The 22091-nt window shown below is 34.6% G+C and overlaps 1 protein-coding gene across 3 annotated transcripts in view; it reads left to right on the forward strand.

Annotated features, from left to right (window-relative positions):
* The window catches only part of LOC114343821 (hexokinase type 2), a 170575-nt gene that overhangs the window by 39615 nt on the left and 108869 nt on the right, over positions 1-22091 (forward strand). For 2 of the 3 annotated variants that reach the window (XM_028294765.2, XM_028294696.2), the window contains exon 1: positions 14613-14870. The exons of the other annotated variant lie outside the window; for it this stretch is intronic. In XM_028294765.2, coding sequence (XP_028150566.1) covers positions 14751-14870 — 120 coding nt within the window. In that variant the 5' untranslated portion in view covers positions 14613-14750. Of the gene's footprint in view, positions 1-14612; positions 14871-22091 lie in introns of those variants that run through there. 3 annotated transcript variants of the gene reach the window in all.

A 22091-nucleotide genomic window follows, 5' to 3' on the forward strand; every position in this document is an offset into this window, starting at 1 on the left:
TACTATGTAATTTGATACAAGAAGAATACAGAAAATAATGTTATTTTTAACCGAAATTCTTGTTATCCGAAACGGCCTCCCCCCAATTATTTCGGTTAACGGAGGTTTTACTGTATATCTATATCTCCGTCAATTTTGTTCGGATTAACTTGAAATTTTAATGGTATACTCTTGAAAATATTTACAATCAAAATAAGCCAATAAAAAAATAATCAAAAATACTATACCCCCCCTTAAGGCACTTAATTCTGAAGAGGTCAATTTTAATTCTAAGTTAGTATGGGATTATGTGGGGCTCGAAATAAACGAGGAGACCGTAGCAAGGTTATGGTCTTATAACAACGGTCATAACAACAAATGAAAAAACAGATGAAATTGCTAAGCAAGACTCATCAATGCCATTCGGTGGACCGGAACCCTTCTGCGGTGTTGCAAAGGTAGTGGGTAGAACGGCTACAACAGGCACGTAGCCAAGGGAGGGGTCCATGGGGTCCGGACCCCTCCCAAAACTTCCTCGGCTTTTGTACCAAGGCAGCAAGTTTATCCATAAGTTATTATTAACATTTTTGAAAAAGTGAACGTAATTGTTATTATTTTTTACTATAATTATTTCGGTTTTTGTTCAGTGTATGGATCAACTTACATCCAATTTAAAAATCAGATTTAGCAAAAACGAGATTTCAAATTCTTTTACCTGAATTTGCCTCTACAGAAAAAGCAAAAGTGCTAGAAAGTTTGGCTGCCTATTACTCCCGAGACACTTCCCTTGCAGCAATAAAAGCTGAATACGTATATGTTATAGTGTAACTGTAATACAATATCATCTTTGGAACCAAATACCGAAGTTCTCCACGTAATGAAACATTGTAATAAAGATTTGTTCTCTAAACATTTACAAATTCCTTACAATATTGGCAACTATACATGTCACAACGGATAGTGTAGAACCTTCGTTCTCAACAATGAAGCGAGTAAAAACTTTACCCAGAAACAAGATGGGAAACGAAAGACTCAGTTGATTGGCTCTTTGTTCCGTTCATTAGAACGTCGAAAGCCAGATATATAGATATCAAATCATCACAGATGCCATAGAGCGAATAGCATAGCTGAGGTGGAATTGGACGGGTCATGTAGCCAGAATGGAGAACGGTGGTGGATCCAAAAAATTACAGTGTGGAGACCACGAATGGACAGAAGAAGTAGAGGTAGACCACCTACACGATGGACAGGCAACGTCAAAAAGGTTGCTGGGAATTGGTTGCTGGAAACCCAAGATCGACAGAACTGGAAGAAATTAGGGGAGGCCTATGTTCAACTTTGCATGCAGAAGGCTGGATAATGATATATCAAATAACCCAAAATTATTGAGTAGATAGCTGAATAGAACACGAGGTGTCTTTTCTACGGAATACTATATTTCGTTAGTAGTCACTAACATCACCAGGGAAGAAAAATGATATTAAAGATACAATGGTGAAATTAGCTATTAAAAACAACTTACTTTACTACGGTGAGATTGTCGTCATATAGATGTTATATCTTAGTAAAGTAGTAAAAACTTGTTATTGCAATTTTTAAAATATTAAAATAGCTTTTTCAAATTTTGCATATGCATCTAAAATTTATTCTGAATATTTTTTTCAATACCTTGCCGTCTAACCTCACAAAAAATTTGAGTTGTATTTGGACCCCCCTCAAGAACATTTCCTGGCTACGTGCCTGGGCTACAAGAACGTGGGTAGTTTACAAATCTCTGGAATGGTGGAGGAATTCATCAGGACAAAGACAGACGAAGCAGTTCATTACAAAACATTTACAGGAAAACACTCATAGCTATAGAAGGTCTGCTAACAGGGTACTGTAAAAGTTCTTATATTGTTAGGAAATCGAAGTTTAAAGTCTTGAAAAACACCATTACCTATATCAATTATAGATGTAAGACATGAATGATGATAGAAAACACAAAAAGACAGATACAAAAAACTATAAGAAGGAAGATCTTTAGAAAATACAGATCAATGTTGTTCCTACTTCCTGCAAACACCAGACATTGATTAAATCATGTGTAGTACCAAGAATACCCATGTAAGGAAAACCAATAGCAAAAAGTTCTACTTGTAGGCCGCCAAAATGGCGATCAACATTTTAAACCACGGCCAAATAAGAATCGTGGCCTTATTAACCACCTCTGAACATTAAAAAAATATTGTGAACATATCATAAGTATTCAAATACATTTTACACTTTATTAAAATTATCTTTGTTTAACAGTCAAATATTTAAACAGAATTTTACGCGATAACTTGTCTTTAAAAATTCCAGTTCATTATTTACTTTAACAATTTTCGTACAGAATTAGAAGAAGAATTATTACGGTAATAAATTTGTCATATATTTCAACAACTAGCACTGTCTATCAATTCGGGGACTTCTATAATAGTATTTAACTTTTTGAGACAGAAAATTAAAAAAGATTCATCAAAAATAAAGAATAGAAAGAAGCTTTGGTGTTAATGTACGATTACGTAAATATTGAGGTGGTTGACGAATCTACGTACGTGGTTCAACACAACCATTACAAATCTTTTTAGAGCAGCAGTGTGCAAAGTACAGATTGCCACGATGGTCGCCAACATCCGAAACGGATAGGCACTACAAGAAGAAGAAGAAGACGAATATATATACCTGGGTCAAATAATCAAAGCTAATAAAGAGAACCAAACAATTGAAGTACAAAGAAGAATCAGATTGGCGTGGGCAGCGTTTGGAGAGTTAAAATGAATACTAAAAAGTACAAAGATACAACAGTACCTAAAAAAAACCCGTGTATTTGACCAGTTCATCCTTCCTCTTCTGACGTATGGCTCAGAAACATGGACATTAACAAAGGCCAACATAAACAAAATATTGTTCTGAAGCTATTTCCTTGTGGCATTTTTATAATCAACTATTTTCAATGGGAAGTAAGCCACAATTTTACCAAAAAAATTATTTTATTAAGGTTTCGACGCCCAAGTCGGGTGTCGTTGTCGAAATACAAAATGATACTAAATTAAACAAAAATGTTGTTGCTTAGTAAAAAATTCTTCTAATAATTTATTTAATTTGACTCATTTATATCGGCAATTCAGACATGTATAGTTGAGTACGCGAATCTTTACCCGTGCGTCATCATTTAAAGCATACGAAATAAGTCGATGATAAGTCGGAAATTGAAATTTACTAAACGCAACAGCAAGTGACAGTAAGTGACTTGCTGTTGCGTTTAGTAAATTTCAATTTCTGATTTATCATCGACTTATTTCGTATGCTTTAAATGATGACGCACAGGTAAAGATTCGCGGACTCATCTTGTATTACACATTTTAAAGTAGAAGACTTTAAAATGATACTGCGAATATTGATGAGTTGTGTTCCTGGGACGACTTTACTAAAAGATAGTTCATTTGATTACATGAAATCAACCCAACTCAAGAATATCCGCCACAAAAAATCATAGCATGTGATCTGTCTTTAAAAAGACAACCAAATGCAACGGTGGCAGTAAATTGTGGCTTATTTCCCATTGAAAATAGTTGATTATAAACAAAATAGAAATAACTCAAAGAAAAATGGAAAGATCCGTGTTGGGAATGAAAGTGCAAGACAGAAAATCAATTAAATGGATAAGAGAAAAAACAAAAATAAAAAATGTAACAGAATATATTTATAACAGGGTTAAAGTGGAAATGTGCGGATCACAATGCGAGACATGAAGATAAAAGATGGAATGCTGAAATACAAAATAGTCTAGTCGCAACATAGGGGGTCCCGTAAACACTTTTAGGTCGCCGCGATTTGATGGTGGTATTATAGGTTTTTTGGGTCGCTGAATCCAATGGAAGTGGTCTGGAAGCCCAAATGTGGTGGGTTTAATTGTTATTAACAAATTATGGTAAAATTAGGTGCTTTTAAGGAATTATTAGACGCGCTGTAAGTAAATTGATAGTGTTAAGGTCTTCTCTGGTGTATTTTTAGTAGCTGAATCGAATGCGACTAGTCGCGATTACTCAAAATATGTTCTTATTTTATTAATAACAAAATAATTTTTTATTCACCGAAAAGCTCGAAATACGCAGTAAGTTTGTAGTCTTTTTATATAAATCTTTTATACAGGGTGTCCAGAAACTCTACCGACAAACGAAGACAGGAGATTCCTTAGATAATTTTATGACAATTTAACCCAATTCACCTAGTTCGAAAATGCTTCCTAAGGGAGCTAGAGTTCTTTGAAGATGGCGCCATGTAATTAGTTTTTCTTAAATACCTCCAGAACGCTTCTATTTAGAAAAACGAAAATTGGTATTCGTATTTACTTTCCTGAAATGAATCGATTCCATCCATTGCGAATTTCTAGTACCGGTCATAGGCGTACGTTTTGGGTAGGGCAACGGTTATTTTATCGCATAACTTTTTTGTCTTCAACTTTTAAGCATTTTTGATACTGGATTATTAAATTGTGAGGTATTCTAGTAGTAAAAGGTACTCTTACTTTAAGTCGATAGGATACACCGTTTTCTAGAAAAATCGATTTGAAAGTTTTTAGTTTTGGGAATTTGAAAAAAAAGTTAAAAAAAATTAAAAAAAAACCGATGTATTTTACCAACTTAAAGCAAGAGTAACTTTTAGTACTCGAATATCTCATAATTGAATAATCTAGTGTCAAAAATACTTAAAAATTAAAGACAATAAAGGTATGCTATAAAATAACTGTTGACCTACCCAAAACGGACGTCTATGACCGGTACTAGAAATTCGCCATTAATGAAATCGATTAATCTCTGGAATATAAATAAATGTACCAGTTTTCATCTTTCTAAATAGTTTTTTTTGTATCTTTTTTTTTTAATTCAAGGAACGAAAAATTTTCAAATCGATTTTTCTAGCAAACGGTGTATCCTATCGACTTAAACTAAGAGTACCTTTTAGTACTAGAATAACTCACAATTAAATAATTCAGAGTCAAAAATGCTTAAAAATTAAAGACAAAAAAGTTAGGCGATAAAATAACCGTTGCCCTACCCAAAACGGACGCCTATGAGTTGTACTAGAAACTCGCAATAGATGGAATCGATTCATTTCTGGAAAGTAAATATGTATACCAATTTTCGTTTTTCTAAATAGAAGCGTTCTGGAGGTATTTAAGAAAAACTAATTACATGACGCCATCTTCAAAGAGTTCTAGCTCCCTTAGGAAGCATTTTCGGACTAGGTGAATTGGGTTAAATTATCTTAAAATTATCTGAGGAATCTCCTGTCTTCGTTTGTCGGTAGAGTTTCTGGACACCCTATATATCTTAAAATAACGGTTTATACTATGTTCACCCACGGTTTTTGCTCTAAATTTTAAATCTCCACTTGGATTGACATGAAATTTGGCATACAAGTAGCTAACATGTCAAACAAAACAAGTGATATTGTACCGATGTCTGCTTTTACCCTGGGGGTGAGTTTCACCCATTTTCGGGGCTAAAAAAAGAAACCTTTAAAATAAGTCCGGAAGTGAATAAACTGATTGATTCTAAGCAACTTTTGTTCTATACAGTTTTTTCACTAAGTAAATACTTTTCGAGTTATTTGGTTTTTTTTTTTTTTGTTGAAAAATGAACATATTCACTCGCAAATAACCCGAAAAGTATTGACTTAGTGAAAAAACTGTATAGAACAAAAGTTGCTTAGAATTAATCAGTTTATCCAATTCCGGACGTATTTTAAAGGTTTCTTTTTTCACCTCCGGAAAGGGGTGAAACTCACCCCCAGGGTAAAAGCACACATCGGCACAATATCACTTATTTTGTTTGACATGTTAGCTACGTGCATGCCAAATTTCATGTCATTCCAAGTGGTTTTTTAAAATTTAGAGCAAAAACCGTGAGTAAACGTACTATATAAACCGTTATTTTTGCAATAATTTATTAATAACAAAGTCGGAACGTGGTTTAAGCTATCACGACTAGCAGCAATCGCTTTAGCGTATAAAAACACTATAAAAAAGACTACATTATACTTGCTGTAGATAACGCATTTCGAGCTTTTCGGCGAATAAACAATTATTGTGTTATTAACAATATAAGAACATATTTTGAGTAATCGCAACTAGTCGCATTCGATTCAACGACCAAAAATACACCAGAGAAGACCTTAACACTATCAATTTATTTACAGGGCTTCTAATAATTCCTGAAAAACACCTAATTTTACCATAATTTGTTAATAACAATTGGGCTTCCAGGCCACCTTTATTGGATTCAGCGACCCAAAAAACCTATAATACCACCATCAAATCGCGGCGACCTAAAAGTGTCCACGGGACCCCCTATGTTGCGACTAGACTAAAACTGGAGACCGTGGACAGGAAGAAGAGGAAGAGGAAGACCTCAGATGCGATGGAAGGACGATATTGTAAAAGCTGCAGGAACTCACTGGAAAAGCGCAGCCAAGGACAGACAGGTATGGAAAGATTTTAGGAAGGCCTATGTACAAAGTTGGGTAGAAATGGGCCAAAGAAGATACATAGGTATAAATATAAAGGCTTAAAGATTGAGATGGCAGATGGCTCGGGCATGTACTAAGATAAGAAGAAGTTACAAACGAAGAAAATAGTAAAGTGGAAACCTACAAATACAAGACTTAGAGGAAATTTACTACCTAATTAAATTTAAGTTAAAGGGTCATTCCATTTCAAATCACTCAATTTTGGAGCAAAACAAATTTTGGACCTCCGATTTGTCTGAAAATTGGTATATAGCTTCTGCGGGACGTACAAATAAGATATTTAAGGTCAAAAAATCTTCTTCTTTTTTTCTCAAAATGTTATTTTATGCGATTTTACAGTGATTTGGTGTTTATTTATACAAATTTGCATTTTCTATCGTAAAGTATCAATGAAAAACATAATATTTTAATAGAATGGACTCAAAAATGTCATTATATGGCATTATAACAAGTTACTTTGATTCAAAACAAGCTTTTGATCAAATTTTATAGTGTAGAAAACGTTAAAATACCGTTTTTTACATTTTTCTCCATTCCCAAAATACATCATAATCGATTTGGCTGAAAATTTGCTCACAGATAGACAAAACATAGGACTTTAAGTGGTGAGAAGGATTTGAATTATATTACAATACCAAAAAAGTTACATGCAATATTATAGTCAAAAATATAGGCGTCTACTGTAAGTAAAATTAACTCGAAAATATCGACCTCACGACAAAAATTGTTAAAAAGAAATTGTAATAATTGTAAATACGATTTATTTGGAACAATTTCAGTTCCTACTATTTTTGTCTAAAAGTTAAAAATGGCGGAGATATTGAGCCAAACAGGTTCTCCTTTAAAATCAAGATGGCGGCTAACGTAACGGAGGAATTCATTCGTGATTTTAAATTTAGGCTACTATTGACTCCCTTAAAGATCAGAAAAATAAAATTTTGGGCAGCTCGGCATTCAAGGTCAAATGCTATCCCGACTGGACTAATATATACTTTTGAGTCTGTTATTACTGCATGTAACTTTTTTGGCATTATAATATAATTCAAATCCTTCTAACCACTTAAAGTTCTATCTTTTGGATATCTGTGGGCAAATTTTCAGCCAAATCGATGATGATGTATTTTGGGAATGGAGGAAAATGTAAAAAACGGTATTTTAACGTTTTTTACACTATAAAATTTGATCAAAAACTTGTTTTGATTCAAAATAACTTGTTATAATGCCATATAATGACATTTTTGAGTCCTTTCTATTAAAATATTATGTTTTTCATTGATACTTTACGACAGAAAATGCAAATTTGTTTAAATAAACACCAAATCACTGTAAAATCGCATAAAATCACATTTTGAGAAAAAAATAAGATTTTTTTGACCTTAAATATCTTATTTTTACGTCCCGCAGAAGCTATATACCAATTTTCAGACAAATCGGAGATCCAAAATTTTTTGCCTGAGTGATTTGACATGGAATGTATTATACCTAAAACCAAAATGGAAATTTTGTAAATTAAGACGCAGATATAATTGTTTACGTAAGACTTTAGGAATTAAACTGTTTATATCCAAATTTTACAGGATAATCTTTCTTGATTGTGATATAATACATTTTTGTCAACACTTTGATAAGTTTAACATCGAGAACATCTTAAATTTTAAGGTAGGTAATGTCACTGCGGATTTTTTTGAGATGTAAACTGTCTTTGAAGGCCGCGAATAAGGAGATATTTCAATTTAGATTGATTGAAAGACACGCCTCGATAGGGGGCTCGAGGGGACAACAACACTACTAAAGCCAGAGATGAACTGGCTATTTTAGGACGACCGTAATATGGAGACATTATTTATTTCGAGATAAGATTAATACTGTTTTTTATTGCAGTATTAAATTTTCAACTTCCAGGAAAACGATTTGGTCAGTGATGTACGTCATAAATGTATGTAAGGAATTTTTTGCTATAGATTTCTCCTCGCCTTTATTGCCAACCATTGCCAACCGTGGCCAGTTCGCTGCGCCTATTTTTCTCCCATCCTCATCTACACCATCCTTCCATCTGAGTTTTGGCCTACCCCTATTTCTACTTCCCACAGGTTGTGTCATAAGGATTCTTCTAGGAAGGTTGTTCTACTGTGATCTTGCTAGGTGTCCTGCCCATCTTAGTCTTCCTATTCTTATAAGAGATACTACGTGTGTACCAAATATATGTTTATACATATCTGTGGTATACACCATTTTCACAGATGCCACCGAATAGTCCTCTCAGTCTTCGTTCTAGTCTTCGTTCAAATATAAATAGAAGTTTTTCATCTGCCTTGGTGATGGTCCATGTCTCCGATTCATATGTCAACACTGATTGTATAAGGGTTTTGTATATGGTTATTTTTGGTTTTTGACTTAAGTATCGGCTTCTCATATGTCTACTCAGTCCAAAATTGCACTTGTTTGCTAGGATTATCCTTCGCTTGATTTCTTCCGTCATGACGTTCTCCTTGGTGATCAGGGAGCCTAAGTATGTGAATTTATCCACCACTTCAAAGGTAGAGTTACCAACTGTGTATTGGTGACCGATGTTTTTGGCTCTATTGTTGGATGTTGATGCCATCATCTCAGTTTTCTCCTCGTTTACTTGCAGGCCTATATTTTTTGTATTTGAGAAGGTGGTATATATTTCTTCTATATTGCGTGTTGTTAGGGCAACTAGGTCTATATCATCTGCATATGCCAAAATTTGCGATGATTTATTAAACATATTTCCTCTGTTGTCTATTAGGGCATCTCTGACAGCCTTTTCCAGAGCTATGTTGAAAAGGAGGCCTTAGCGTATCTCCCTGTCGCAACTCAACATGCGTTTCACACGTCTCTGTTCGCCCTGTATTTCGACTTTGCAAACACCTTTACGCATTGTAGCTTTAATCAATCTTATCAGTTTATCGAGGATGGGGAATTCATCCATGGCTTCATACAATTTATTTCTTAGGTCACTATCATAGGCCGATTTAAAATCTACGAAAAGATGGTATGTGTCGATATTGAATTCATTGGTTTTTTTCCTTAGTACAAAGATCTGGTCTGTTGTTGATCGACCAGGTCTAAAACCACTTTGATATTCGCTAAGAAGCTCCTCTGAATGTGCACTCAAGCGACCATAGTATAAGATATTCGAAAATATTTTGTAAGCTGTATTAAGAAGGAGTATCCCCCTATAGTCCCCTGACGAAAAGCGATGAGAACTTATTAGGTACGTTTGAACGAAAAATCCTTAGACACATATATAAAGGGGTGAAAGACCCTGAACTACCGGGTAGCTACCGTCCGATATCTCTGCTATGTCATTTGTATAAATTGTATGAACGCCTCATTTTGACCGCATCCAGGAAAAATTAGATGCAAAACTAATCCCACAACAAGCAGGCTTCAGACCAGGTAAATCATGCACAGGCCAAGTGCAAAGTGCTGAACCTAACAGAGTACATAGAGGAGGGATTTGAACAGAAAGAGATAGTGGGAGTAGCCTTGATAGACCTCACAGCGGCCTATGATACTATAAACCACAGAACCTTGCTAACTAAGATCTATAACACTGTGCTTGACTATGACCTGGTAAATATCATTAGATCACTATTGTGTAATAGACGCTTATACGTTGTGCTAAATGGAAAGAAGAGCAGATGGAGAACCCAAAAAAATGGCCTACCTCAAGGAAGCGTTCTGGCGCCGTCCCTATTTAACATCTACACCAACGACCAACCAATGCACCCTCAGACTGAGAGTTTTGTTTACGCTGACGACCTTGGAATCGCCGTAAAGGGGAAAACACTCACACAAGTGGAGTCGACAATGGAAGAGGCTTTAACATGATGTCAACTTACGACAAACAAAACTCATTAAAACCAAACCCTATAAAAACCCAAGTATGTGCATTCCATCTCAACAATCATCTGGCGCATGTAAAACTGAATGTTTCTTGGGAAGGACAACGCTTGGAACATACTGATAGGCCCAAATATCTTGGAGTGATACTCGACCGGTCACTAACGTATAAATTCCACTGTCAGAGCACAAGACAAAAGGCCTCTACGAGAAACAACCTTCTCCGGAAACTTGTAGGGAGCAAGTGGGGTGCAAACCCTCAGGTCTTAAAGTCAACAGCTGAGGCCTTATGTTTCTCAACAGGGGAATATGCTTGTCCCGTTTGGGGTAGATCTAGGCACGCCCAACAAGTCACCGCGGCGTTAAATGAAACATGTAGAATAATGACCGGTTGCATGAAGCCTACCCCTCTACCCCTACTGTACCGGGCAGCTGGATTCGCATCACCAGACGAGCGTAGATGCGCCTCACAATATGTGGAGAAGTTCAGGCAAACTTGCTTGGACAATTGCTTGGCACCTCAGATCAGGCCCGGACTGGGCCGCCGGCCCACCGGCCAGCGGGCCGGTGCGCCTTTTGCCTTCGTTAGTATATATCCATTAAAAAAATTAAACGCTGAAAAAAATTTTTTTAACCTTTACAGAAAGACTATGTGGCAACCATTCCCCTAAAAACTGTTTCTACTTAATGAAGAAACAGAAACTGCTATAGAAACCTATATAATGAAGCCAGATGGTACAACAGAGTAAAACTTTTACCAAGTATCAGATAATAATCAAATAGCACAGATACGACGCGCGGCGCCCTCGAAGATAATTTTTACGATTCGGGCGCCTTTCGTAGGTATCAATAATTTTCGCTGTTTCTGTTATAATAAATAGCTTAGATACGACTCGCGGCGCCCTTGACGACCATTTTTAGATCCCTTTGTCTTTTGTAGGTATCAATATCCGCTGTCTCTATTATAATAAATAGCTTAGATACGACGCGCGGCGCCCTCGAAGATAATTTTTACGATTCGGGCGCCTTTCGTGGGTATCAATTTTCGCTGTTTCTGTTATAATAAATAGCTTAGATACGACTCGCGGCGCCCTTGAAGACCATTTTTAGATTCCTTTGTATTTTGTAGGTATCAATATCCATCAATATCCACTGTCTCCATTATAATAAATAGCTTAGATACGACGCGCGGTGCCCTCGAATACCATTTTTAGATTCTGGCGTCTTTTGTAGGTATCAATATCCGCTGTTTATATTAGTCTATATTATAATAAATAGCTTAGACACGACGCGCGGCGCCCTCGAAGATCATTTTTAGATTCTGGCGCCTTTTGTAAGTATCAATATCCGCTGTTTCTATTATAATAGGTAAATAGCTTAGATACGATGCGCGACTCACTCGAAGATAATTTTTACGATTCGGGCGCCTTTCGTGGGTACCAATTTCCGCTGTTTCTATTATAAAAATGATCTTCGAGTAAGCTGCGCGTTGCATCTAAGCCATTTAATTATCTGATACTTGATACAAACAGTGTTACATCCCACAATTGGCCTATAATAGACAGGTGTAGTTTTCTACTCTCCATTGTTGCGCCCCTGAATCTTAAATAATGAAGCCATTGGGTACAACAAAATACAACTTGTCAACCCAAGTAGCAATTTTTCGACGCATTGGTTGTCAGTACAAACAAATGCACTGTATATAACGTTGCCACAGTGGACTTTCAGTTGTTTCGGCCAACGACCCCTAACCCGACTAACATTACCATGTTACAACGTTAAGTAATACCTTTAGTTATATGTGCAACTAAGTTATTACTATTGTGACAACTACATATCACAGTTAAGTTTTTTCAACAATCGCAACGACTTAAAAACGTTATAATGCTAAACTAATTTACGCCCATAAGTTTTCTGGCCGACTAGGTAGTTGTCTCTCACGACCCCAGGGCCTTTACGTATAGTTCTATATGTGTGACACGTTTGCGGCAACTTCAGGAGCAAAAAAAGAATTTACTTTATAACCTTACTTTTTTCTTATTATTTTATATTTTATTTTGCTGGAAATTTTCGATTTATTTAACAACCTGTTTATTTGTTTTTATTAGCTGGTTTCTCCATTGCCCATTGTTTTATCAGTAGATTTGATAAGCTTAAATCTTTGTATCAGCTTTGCTAGACAGGGTTGCCAGGCCAGTTCTTACTCTTTCAGTACTATCCGTTGCAAGATAATTCGGCTGAAACTCCGACAAAATATGTACTTTTTGTACATATTTTGTCTGAATTCCATCCGAATTATCTTGCAGCGGATAGTAGTTTTGCTTTCAAAAAATCAATAGAAATCAGTAGATTCTTTTTAGGCCCTGTAAATACAGTAAAACCTGTGTTAACGGTTACCTGTCAAAATCGGCCACTTGTCGCCGGGTTTCATAATGGCCGTGGGCGTCGTATAAACGCAACTTTGTCAGAATGCGCAATAAGTGGCCATTTTAATGTTTGGTATAAATGTTTAAGAAATTCGATATGCATCTTTTAAAAATAAGAGCTTGCCGATATTGGAAGATTAATGGCTATTAATCATTTACATCCCATTTATACTCCGGGCACTGAAGTGAGGCAAAAAGTCGCCTCACTACTGGACTCTCGTGCCTGATGGCCTCCCTGGCCACATCTGTAGCAGGGGTCGCTCTGTTTTCTCCCTTGCAGTCGGTTTTACCATGACCGAACTGTAGACATCTGAAGAATCGCTGGAGATGCAGTCTCTCTTTCGTATCTTGCACGAGTTATAGCCAATATGTTCTTTTTCCAGTGCTTTTTTGGCTGCGATGCGCGTGAGTCTGACTGTGACGTTTGTGTTGCCTTCTCTATTTTCCCTTATAGAGACGAGTTTGATGTGTTAGATTTTCTGCTGCCAGTATAACTGCGAACCTGTCTCAGTATTTATTCCTTTTTGGCATCACTGTCTATATTAAATATATCCACCTGGTCCTGATAGCCCCACGTTAAGGCTTGAATTTAAAATTTCAAAGGGTTTCGTCAGTTCTCCGAGGGCTCCGTTTGCGGCTGTCTGATCTAGGTCATTCACCACTCAGGCACGGATCGTCTGACACCGTGTGGTTGCGGATATTTTATCTAGGTTTACTCTTCTATTATATGGAGTGTTAGAGCGCTCTAAAAATTTGAAAAAATTTAGAAAATGACTTATATTGAACACCAATCATGATGTTTGTTAATTGTTTTTGAACCAGTAGATTCCTCTATAGAAGCAGTTGAAAAATTACTCAAATTTTTCAAAAATTTGTTTTAAATCTCCAGAGATCACCAAAAAATGTAACGGAGTAAAAGGGATACTGGGAATCTGAAGCTATATTTTTATGGCATCTTAATATAATTTACTATTTCCAATAAAAATAATAAATTATTTTATGGATTTAAATTAAAATAAACTTAAAAAATCATAAGTAATATTTATAGCGTTACTTGAAAATACATGCGTTAGGATTTGAAAAAAGTTTGATATAAATAAGGGGGGGGGGATCATAAACTTAAAAAATCACAAGTAATATTTATTATAGCGTTACTTGAAAATACATGCGTTAGGATTTGAAAAAAGTTTGATGTAAATAAGGGGGGGGAGGATCTGGCGCCTTTTTTAGGATTTGGGTTGGCGCCTTTTGTATGTGCCAGTCCGGCCCTGCCTCAGATCAATAAACTTAAGATACATAAGATAAAAGTATCCGCGCATATTTTTTTTAATTTTTGTTGTCAGTATACCTTTTTTTGAAAATATCGTGAATCCGTCACTAAAAAATTTGGCGGCTGCCCGAGTTCTGGCACTAGCTTCTTAAAGTGGTACGAGCCGCCACTGCTTCTAATATCGACAATATCATTAACAAAAATATAATTTTGAAAATAGTTGCGAATCTGAAAGACATAAGTATCCAAAAATATTTCATAAAAAAAATAAATAGAAAGATAGTTAATTACATAATACCCTGAGTATGTTTGAATTATGTGATAATGATGTCCATTTCAAAAATGTTGACAAAATCTAGGAATATTTATTATATTTATCTCTATTGTATAAATATAGCAGGTTGTAGTGTAAATATTTTCGTAAATATCGTCCATGTCCCCCGGTCCTGTGCTCTATCTATTTACCAGGAGGGGTCAGGGGGACACTGACAAGAATGTAATTTATCTTTCCAATTAAACCAAACACATAGCGATACAAAAGTGACTGTCTTTTCGTCATACAATCAGTTCAAGTTCAGCTTTATTCATTGCACCATCAGTTTGCGCTGAGGCGATTGCTGGTCGCTTTCTGTGTTTCTACCAAGACAAAAATGAGGTTCCACACTATTTTTGAGCAAGTCGACGAGCTCGGAAGAGTGGAAGTTGATCTGTTGGGGCTCCATGGTCATGGAGGCTCCGAGAGTTCTGTTGAGTACCACATCACTAACGAGGTAATTGCATGAATGTTTAAATACAATTTAAGAAAATAATTTATTTTTTCTATAACTAAGTTGAAATGTCATAATTTGCTGACTTTTGTTAGTTGCTGAAACGACACATTTTATTCTTAGGGGTAAAATCTATTTCTATTCTGATTATTTCTTGTTGTTTTATTTATTTTTATTTTTTCCGGCAAAATTGTTAAAACTTTTGGTGTTTCTGGCGAGTTATAGAAAAAATATTGTATTGTACACGGGGCTAAATTCAGATTTCAGCGTTTTCATGATTACATCCCTCCGCTACGCGTCGGGATGTAACTTTCATGTATCGCGCTAAAATCTGCTATTTTTGTCTCTTATACGCTTCTCCAAGAAATTAACGCACCACCTTAAAAATGGGTAATTTTTGATGTCTCGAATTTCCTAAACCTGTTGTCCGATTTAGGTGATTTTTTTAACATGTTATAGCCTTAATTTTTTAACAATACCGCTGTAATAATATTGTTGCTAGACAGGTAAATTGTCATTGCATACCGAGTGTGTACCAATCAAACTGTGATTTTTTTCTCAAAGTTCGCGTCCCCTTTTGGAATATTCTAGCATTTATAAAATACTGAAATTAAAACCCAACTATAGCCTCATGTTTTTATTCTCTTTTTGATTCATTCGCTTATGTTGAATAATAAAAAAGTTAGGTACTTTAACAACTAGCCTTGTTTTTCATCAATGCAGGGTGTTTTTAAATAAATATGGCAAATTTTAATGGGTAATTTTGCATGAAGAAAATAATGACAATTTGCTTTATAAACGTATGCCCGCAAATGCTTCGTTTCCTAGATAGTTGGTGTTGAAATTTTTCTTACAAACTGACGATTTATTTATTGCTCTAAAACCGGTTAAGATGTGCAAATGAAATTTGGTGGGTATTAAGAGGTAGTTATTGAGCATTTTTATATACAAGTAAGAATTTAATATTCACCATTGGCGCGCATACGGGGAATATGACCCTTATCTGCGCCAATGGTGAACATAAAATTCTTAATTGTATGTCAAAAAATGCACAATAACTACCTATTAAAACCCACCAAATTTCATTTGCATATCTCAACCGGTTTTAGAACAATAAATAAATCGTCAGTTTGTAAGAAAAATTTTAACACTTCCTTTCTCGGAAAGGAAACAATTGAGGACATACGTTTATAAAGCAAACTGTCATTATTTTTTTCATGCAGAACTACCCCTTAAATTTTGCCATACTTATTTAAAAACACCCTGTATTGATGAAAAACAAGGCTAGTTGTTAAAGTACCTAACTTTTTTATTATCCGACATAAGCGAATGGCGAATGGATCAAAAAACAGAATGTTAAGAAAACATGAAACTATAGTTTTGTTTTAATTTCAATATTTTATAAATGCTAGAATATTCCACAGCGTCTTGCGAACTTTGAGAAAAAAATCACAGTTTGATTGGTACACCCGTTATCCAATGACAATTTACCTGTCTAGCAACAATGTTATTACAGCGATATTGTTAAAAAATAAGGCTATAACATATTAAAAAAACCACTTAAATCGGGCAACAGGTTTAGGAAATTCGAGACATCAAAAATTACCTATTTTTAAGGTGGTGCGTTAATTTCTTGGAGAAGTGTAACAATAATTGTTTCAAGATCTCAATTACTTTTCTGTTTTTTACGTTAACCTTAAAATTGTAATAATCGTAAAAATTTATTATAACATCTAATAATCCATAATAAACTCCAAAGCCGCGCAAATACTACTAATATACTTGATGAATTTATCCTTTTACGAGGTTTTAATCTAAACACAATGTTTCCCCCTTTTTATTAATGTATAATTAATACGACAACGATAAATAAAATGATTAATTTATTATTTACAACGGCAAGATTATTTCTCATATTATGTTTACAACGTAATAATCGTAACGTACGAAGACGTTATGGTGTGATTATGATTTTTATTGACAGAAATGTTGCGACTACACACTGCAAAAAATACAAGTTTAACAATATCGATAATTTTATATAAACAACAACAGTGTTGACAATGAAGTGATCAAGGATACAGGAATGAGAAGCATTGAAGTACGGAAGTGGTATAGTTTGTCCTGATCTGATGGCTAATTCAATATTCAATTAACTTTTTTAGAGCAGCAATAGACATAATCATAAACTTTATTTGGTATTGGTAAACTGTAATAAATCGTTGTCAGGTGACTTTTCCTTAGGCGTACCTATTTACAGGCGAACAGTTATGATGGAGCAGTTATAGTGGAAAGAGAACTCTTTGGATTAATTAAGAAACGCAAGATTCTTGGGTACATTATTAAGAGGAGCAAAATATGAAATACACAGTTAATCCTACAAGGGAAGATCGAAGGTAGGAGAGGAGTCGGCTGCAAACAACTATCCTGGTTAAGAAATATTAAGGAATGGACAGGAATACACAACACGGGCGAGCTGTATCATGCAGCCAAGAACAGAACCGTATAGTAATGAGAATAATGAGATAGCCGCTTACGCACTTTGGTGTATGTCATGTTAAGAAGAAGAACAAGTTATGATAAGAGTAGTCCAAGAAAAATGTCTTCTTTTTCTTCTTCCTTTATATACGCAATGTTGCTTGTTCATTTGCGGATTGTTGTCCCTTATTTAAGATTGTTACTCCATCTCTTGCGCGGTCAACCGATGCTTTTTCTACCACTTGGTGATTGGTCCATTGATATTTTAACAACTCTTTTGTCTGCCTTCTACTGATATTATAATTCCATTCTTTTTTAGTACAGTGTCCACTCCTTTATACCCTGTACATTATATTTTGTTCTAATTCTTATTCGGTCTCTCAGTGTGTTCCTGTAATTCTTCTCAGAATCAGTCATCGGGTCTTGTTTCTGATGCGTGTCATTATTGGTCTTATACTGACCAGTGGCGTAACAAACTCCGTCGGGGCCCCCCGCAGAATTGGAAATGGGGCCCTCTTTAAAAAGTTACTAAATACGACTTTTGTAACAAAAACGTGTATGTAATAACCTAGTAAATGACCGTGAAATACGGAGATTCCGTGTAATTTTCAGTGTCACCACCGAAGTGATGGAAGTCAATACATTTTAAATTATTTGAGAGTGAAAATGTTTATTGTTCAACAAGAAAACCACGTTTTCAAGCGGTTTTTCGCAAATAACTCAAAAAAAATTTGATCTAAAAAATATTTTTAGCAAAAATGTAGCTTATAAAAAAATGATGTCTATCGACCCAGTAAAAACAAAGTTGTGACTTATGAAAAATTCTTCTTATTCTTCAAATTCCAAATCGAATATTTCAACGTGAAATAACCAAGAAATGAAGAACTTTTCGAGAAAAACTCATTGAAACTTTTTTAAAGAAAGCTTTATCTATATTTTTTATAAAAGATTCTAGCATCAAAACTAAGCTAGTTACATTCAAAATAAAGTTAACCCCTTGTTTTGGTAAAAAAATCGTGAAAGTCTCCCCTATTTAGCATCCCAAATTAAACTAATTATTACCGCTTTACAAATTACTTAACTTTCTTTATATGATCTGTAAGTTTCACTAGTCCAAAGACCTTATTTTTGAACGAGTCACTAATCACGAGTGTATGCAAATTTTGAAAAGCCATATCTTAACCAATTTTTGTGTTAATAACAAAATAAAACCATAATATTTATAAAAGCAAAACCTACATTTCTTTACTATTTGAGATTTTTTGTATCACAAAAATTTTTTAAGTTGTTTTGAAAAAGGGCATTTTTCCAAAATAAGAAACCCTTTCCTACTAAAAATCCAATTTGTTTCAAAAATAAAAACTTTGAACAGGTCAAACTTACAGATCATATAAACAATACATATATAAAGTAAATGATAAAGCGCTAATTAATTTTATTTGAGGTGCTAAACAGGGGGAAAATTACACGATTTTTTTACCAAAAAAAGTGGGCCAACTTTATTTTGAGCTTAACTCGATTAGTTTTGATCCTAGATACTTTTATAAAAAATAAAGCTTTTTTAAACATTTAAAAAAGTTTTATTGAGTTTTCCCCGAAAAGTGCTTTATTTTGGTTATTTTACGTTGAAATATTCGATTTGAAATTGGACGAATAAGAACAATTTTTCATGAGCTTTAATTTTGCTTTTACCGTGTCGATTGACTCCATGAATAGACTATTTTTTTTTTGTTTTTTATAAACTATAAGCTACATTTTTGCTAAAAATATTTTTTTAATAATATTTTATCCGATAAAAATTATTGAGCTATTTGCCAATCACCGCCTAAAAACGTGTTTTTTTTTTTGTTGAAAAATAAACAATTTCACTCGCAATAACTCGAAAAATATCGAAATCAACAAAAGTTGCAGTCCACAGTACACCGTCCTTTTTGAAAGATTATTAGAAAAGTCTTAAAATGGCTTCGTTTGACGATGATGACAATGATTAGAAAAGCTTTGACCAACTAATATTTTTTATAATTAATGTTTTTATTTTTAATTTTAAATTAATCACTTTGACATTTATGTCAAATTTGCAGTAAACGTTTACAGACTTGTCACTACTGGCGCTCGCGAATTTTTAAATATCCCCTCTAAAAAAAAGGAACAAAAATTAATAAATGATTACCATATTTCATAGTATTGTATTATTGATGGGAAGAAAAACTTTCTTCGTGTACTACTATCAGCGAATATATCTACAATTTTATTAATACATAATTATCTATCTGATGGACAACTTTATTTTCAATGCTACACTGCTTAAGCTTAAAAAACGTTGCGTATGCACTTATGCCTATAATAATATAAAAATGACACATTTTTACATATCTTAGACGACAAGATGGAGCCCCTGGCATATTGGGGCCCCCGCAAGCTTCAAGACTCAAACATGTAATCCATCTTCTGTATAATAGAGAAGTTCCTGTAGAATAGATGGACAACTTACAGAATCTATAGACATAGGTAACGGAATAAGGCAGGGGACTCATTGAGCCCAGTTCTCTTCAATTTAATCATGAATGAAATCGCCAACAGCATCAACAAAGGAAGAGGACACAGAGTGGGAAACAAAGAAGTAAAAATTCTCTGTTATGAAGACGACGCAATATTGATAGCCCATGCCACGGGGGCCTCTGTTGCGCCTCTGGAAACTACTGCCGATAATTGTATCGAAATACTAAATGTAAAGAGGAAACCCATTTCTAGATTTAGAAATATTGTTCTGAAATTCGGCAAATTGCAATTCTCAAATCTTTCAATGGTCACGTACAAAGCAATATAGTTTATTGCGGTTACCATAAAAATTCGTGAGACCAGAAAATATTAAGTTTATAGATATGAGATGATTCACTTGTCGAACATGCCTATTTAGAAATTTACGTTCTTAACTTTAAACACACAACGTAAAATAATATACCAATAACAGATTTTTACATAATATCAGACGACAAGATGGGGCCCCAGATCGATTGGGGCCCCCCGCAAGCTTATGCTGCGGGGGCCTCTGTTACGCCCCTGATACTGACCTATAAATTTTTGATTTTATCTTACAGTTAGCAAATTAGCTACATTCATTTGAAATGTGGTGTTACAGAAGGATGTTTAGAACTATGGATAGGGCAGATTAAAGTTAAAATTAAAACTGCCATAACTTTTGTTCTCAACCACCCAAGGACTTGTTTAAAGGCTTAAAATTTAGGATTTGTTATCTATTTTAATAATTCCTTAAGTTCTAATATTGCAGAATAATCAAACAGATGAGTGAAATCATTTACTACAACGTACGTTGGCTCACTTATGAAGCAAAAAGCTCAATTTTTATTCTGTCAAAAAATAGTTGAAAGCTCGGGCCAAGAAATCCAATAGATCGAAATTGTTGTATATGTTACAGTTCAAGTTGATTCTCAGTTAGAGTTGACTTTTCCTAGTTCGAGTCAACTTCAACTGAAACGAGCAGTAAAAGTTGATTTGAAAAATTTAAATCAACTTTTACTAGTTATAACTAGTAAACTAGTAGGTAACTAGTTTTACTAGTCCTAACTCTTGTTAGTAAAAGTAGATTATACAATTTATACGAGTACAATCTCACGTACATTTTTGATGAGTGTGCGTTTCTTTGTTTTGACCTTTTCAACTACTTATTAGTCCAGGCTATAACGTCGCCCCAGTTAGGTAAATTATTCTGATTCGATTTTTTTACACAAACTTACTCAAACAAATACATCCTTATAACAAATACACAGTGTCAGGTCGAAAAATTGTTTAACCAATTTTTGTTAACCAAATTCACAAAAATAGTTCTTATCTTCTCTACCTCATATTATGTATAAGTTTTTATTGTGTGAAAATTGTAAATATAGATAGCAGTACATGAAGAGTTTAAAGTGTGCCTGAAGTAATAATATATTTTAAATGGGATTTACTTTTTCGCACTGTTTTTTAGCACACTTTTATATAATCAAATATCCTTAACTTTCGCCTTGTCATGGAGATGACATGTGAGCAATAAATTACAAAAAAAGTTTTGACAGTTTTGTGGTTTGACAGAAGTTTGAATTTTTAAATGTCAAAGTTCTAAAAAACTGTAAAATAGGAATGTATTCCAGTGACGAAGAGTTGCAGTTTTTTTATTTGTTTTTTGGTAGATAAAATATTGTATGAAACTGTGCGTAAAGTATGTATAGCACTCGGCCCGCTCGTGCTCTAAACATCGCGTGCGTGCGCAAAAAGCGTACTTAACGAACTGTTTTATAAATAACTAAGTATTTTACTCCGGACAAATTTTTTTTAGATTTTTTGGTGATGCGGAGCAAAAAATGTCTCTTGTGATTTTTCTCTAAAATTGATAGTTTTCGAGTTATACGCGATTTAAAATTTGAAAAATGCGAAATGACCATTTTTAAGGCTTAATAACTCGATTAAAAACTATTATTATGAAAGTCAGAAAGTCACCTAATCTAAGTTTAAAGCCCCCTCCCTCCCCTACAAGATCCCGAAGAAATTTTTGTCAATATTTTATTACTATTTTATTACTTTTTTTTAAGCTGGTGTTTTTAATTATCAACAATGAGCGCTAAAAGCGTATTGAGGCGGCCGTCAATGTGAGTGCGAGTAAGATCCTCCATTCCGACTGTCCAATGGTGCATCTCAGTCGCACTCACATTAACAGAGCCACGCGCAGCCGCCTCAATACGCTCCTAG

Source organism: Diabrotica virgifera, chromosome 5, assembly GCF_917563875.1.
Source record: "Diabrotica virgifera virgifera chromosome 5, PGI_DIABVI_V3a".
NCBI classification, from domain to species: Eukaryota; Metazoa; Arthropoda; class Insecta; order Coleoptera; family Chrysomelidae; genus Diabrotica; species Diabrotica virgifera.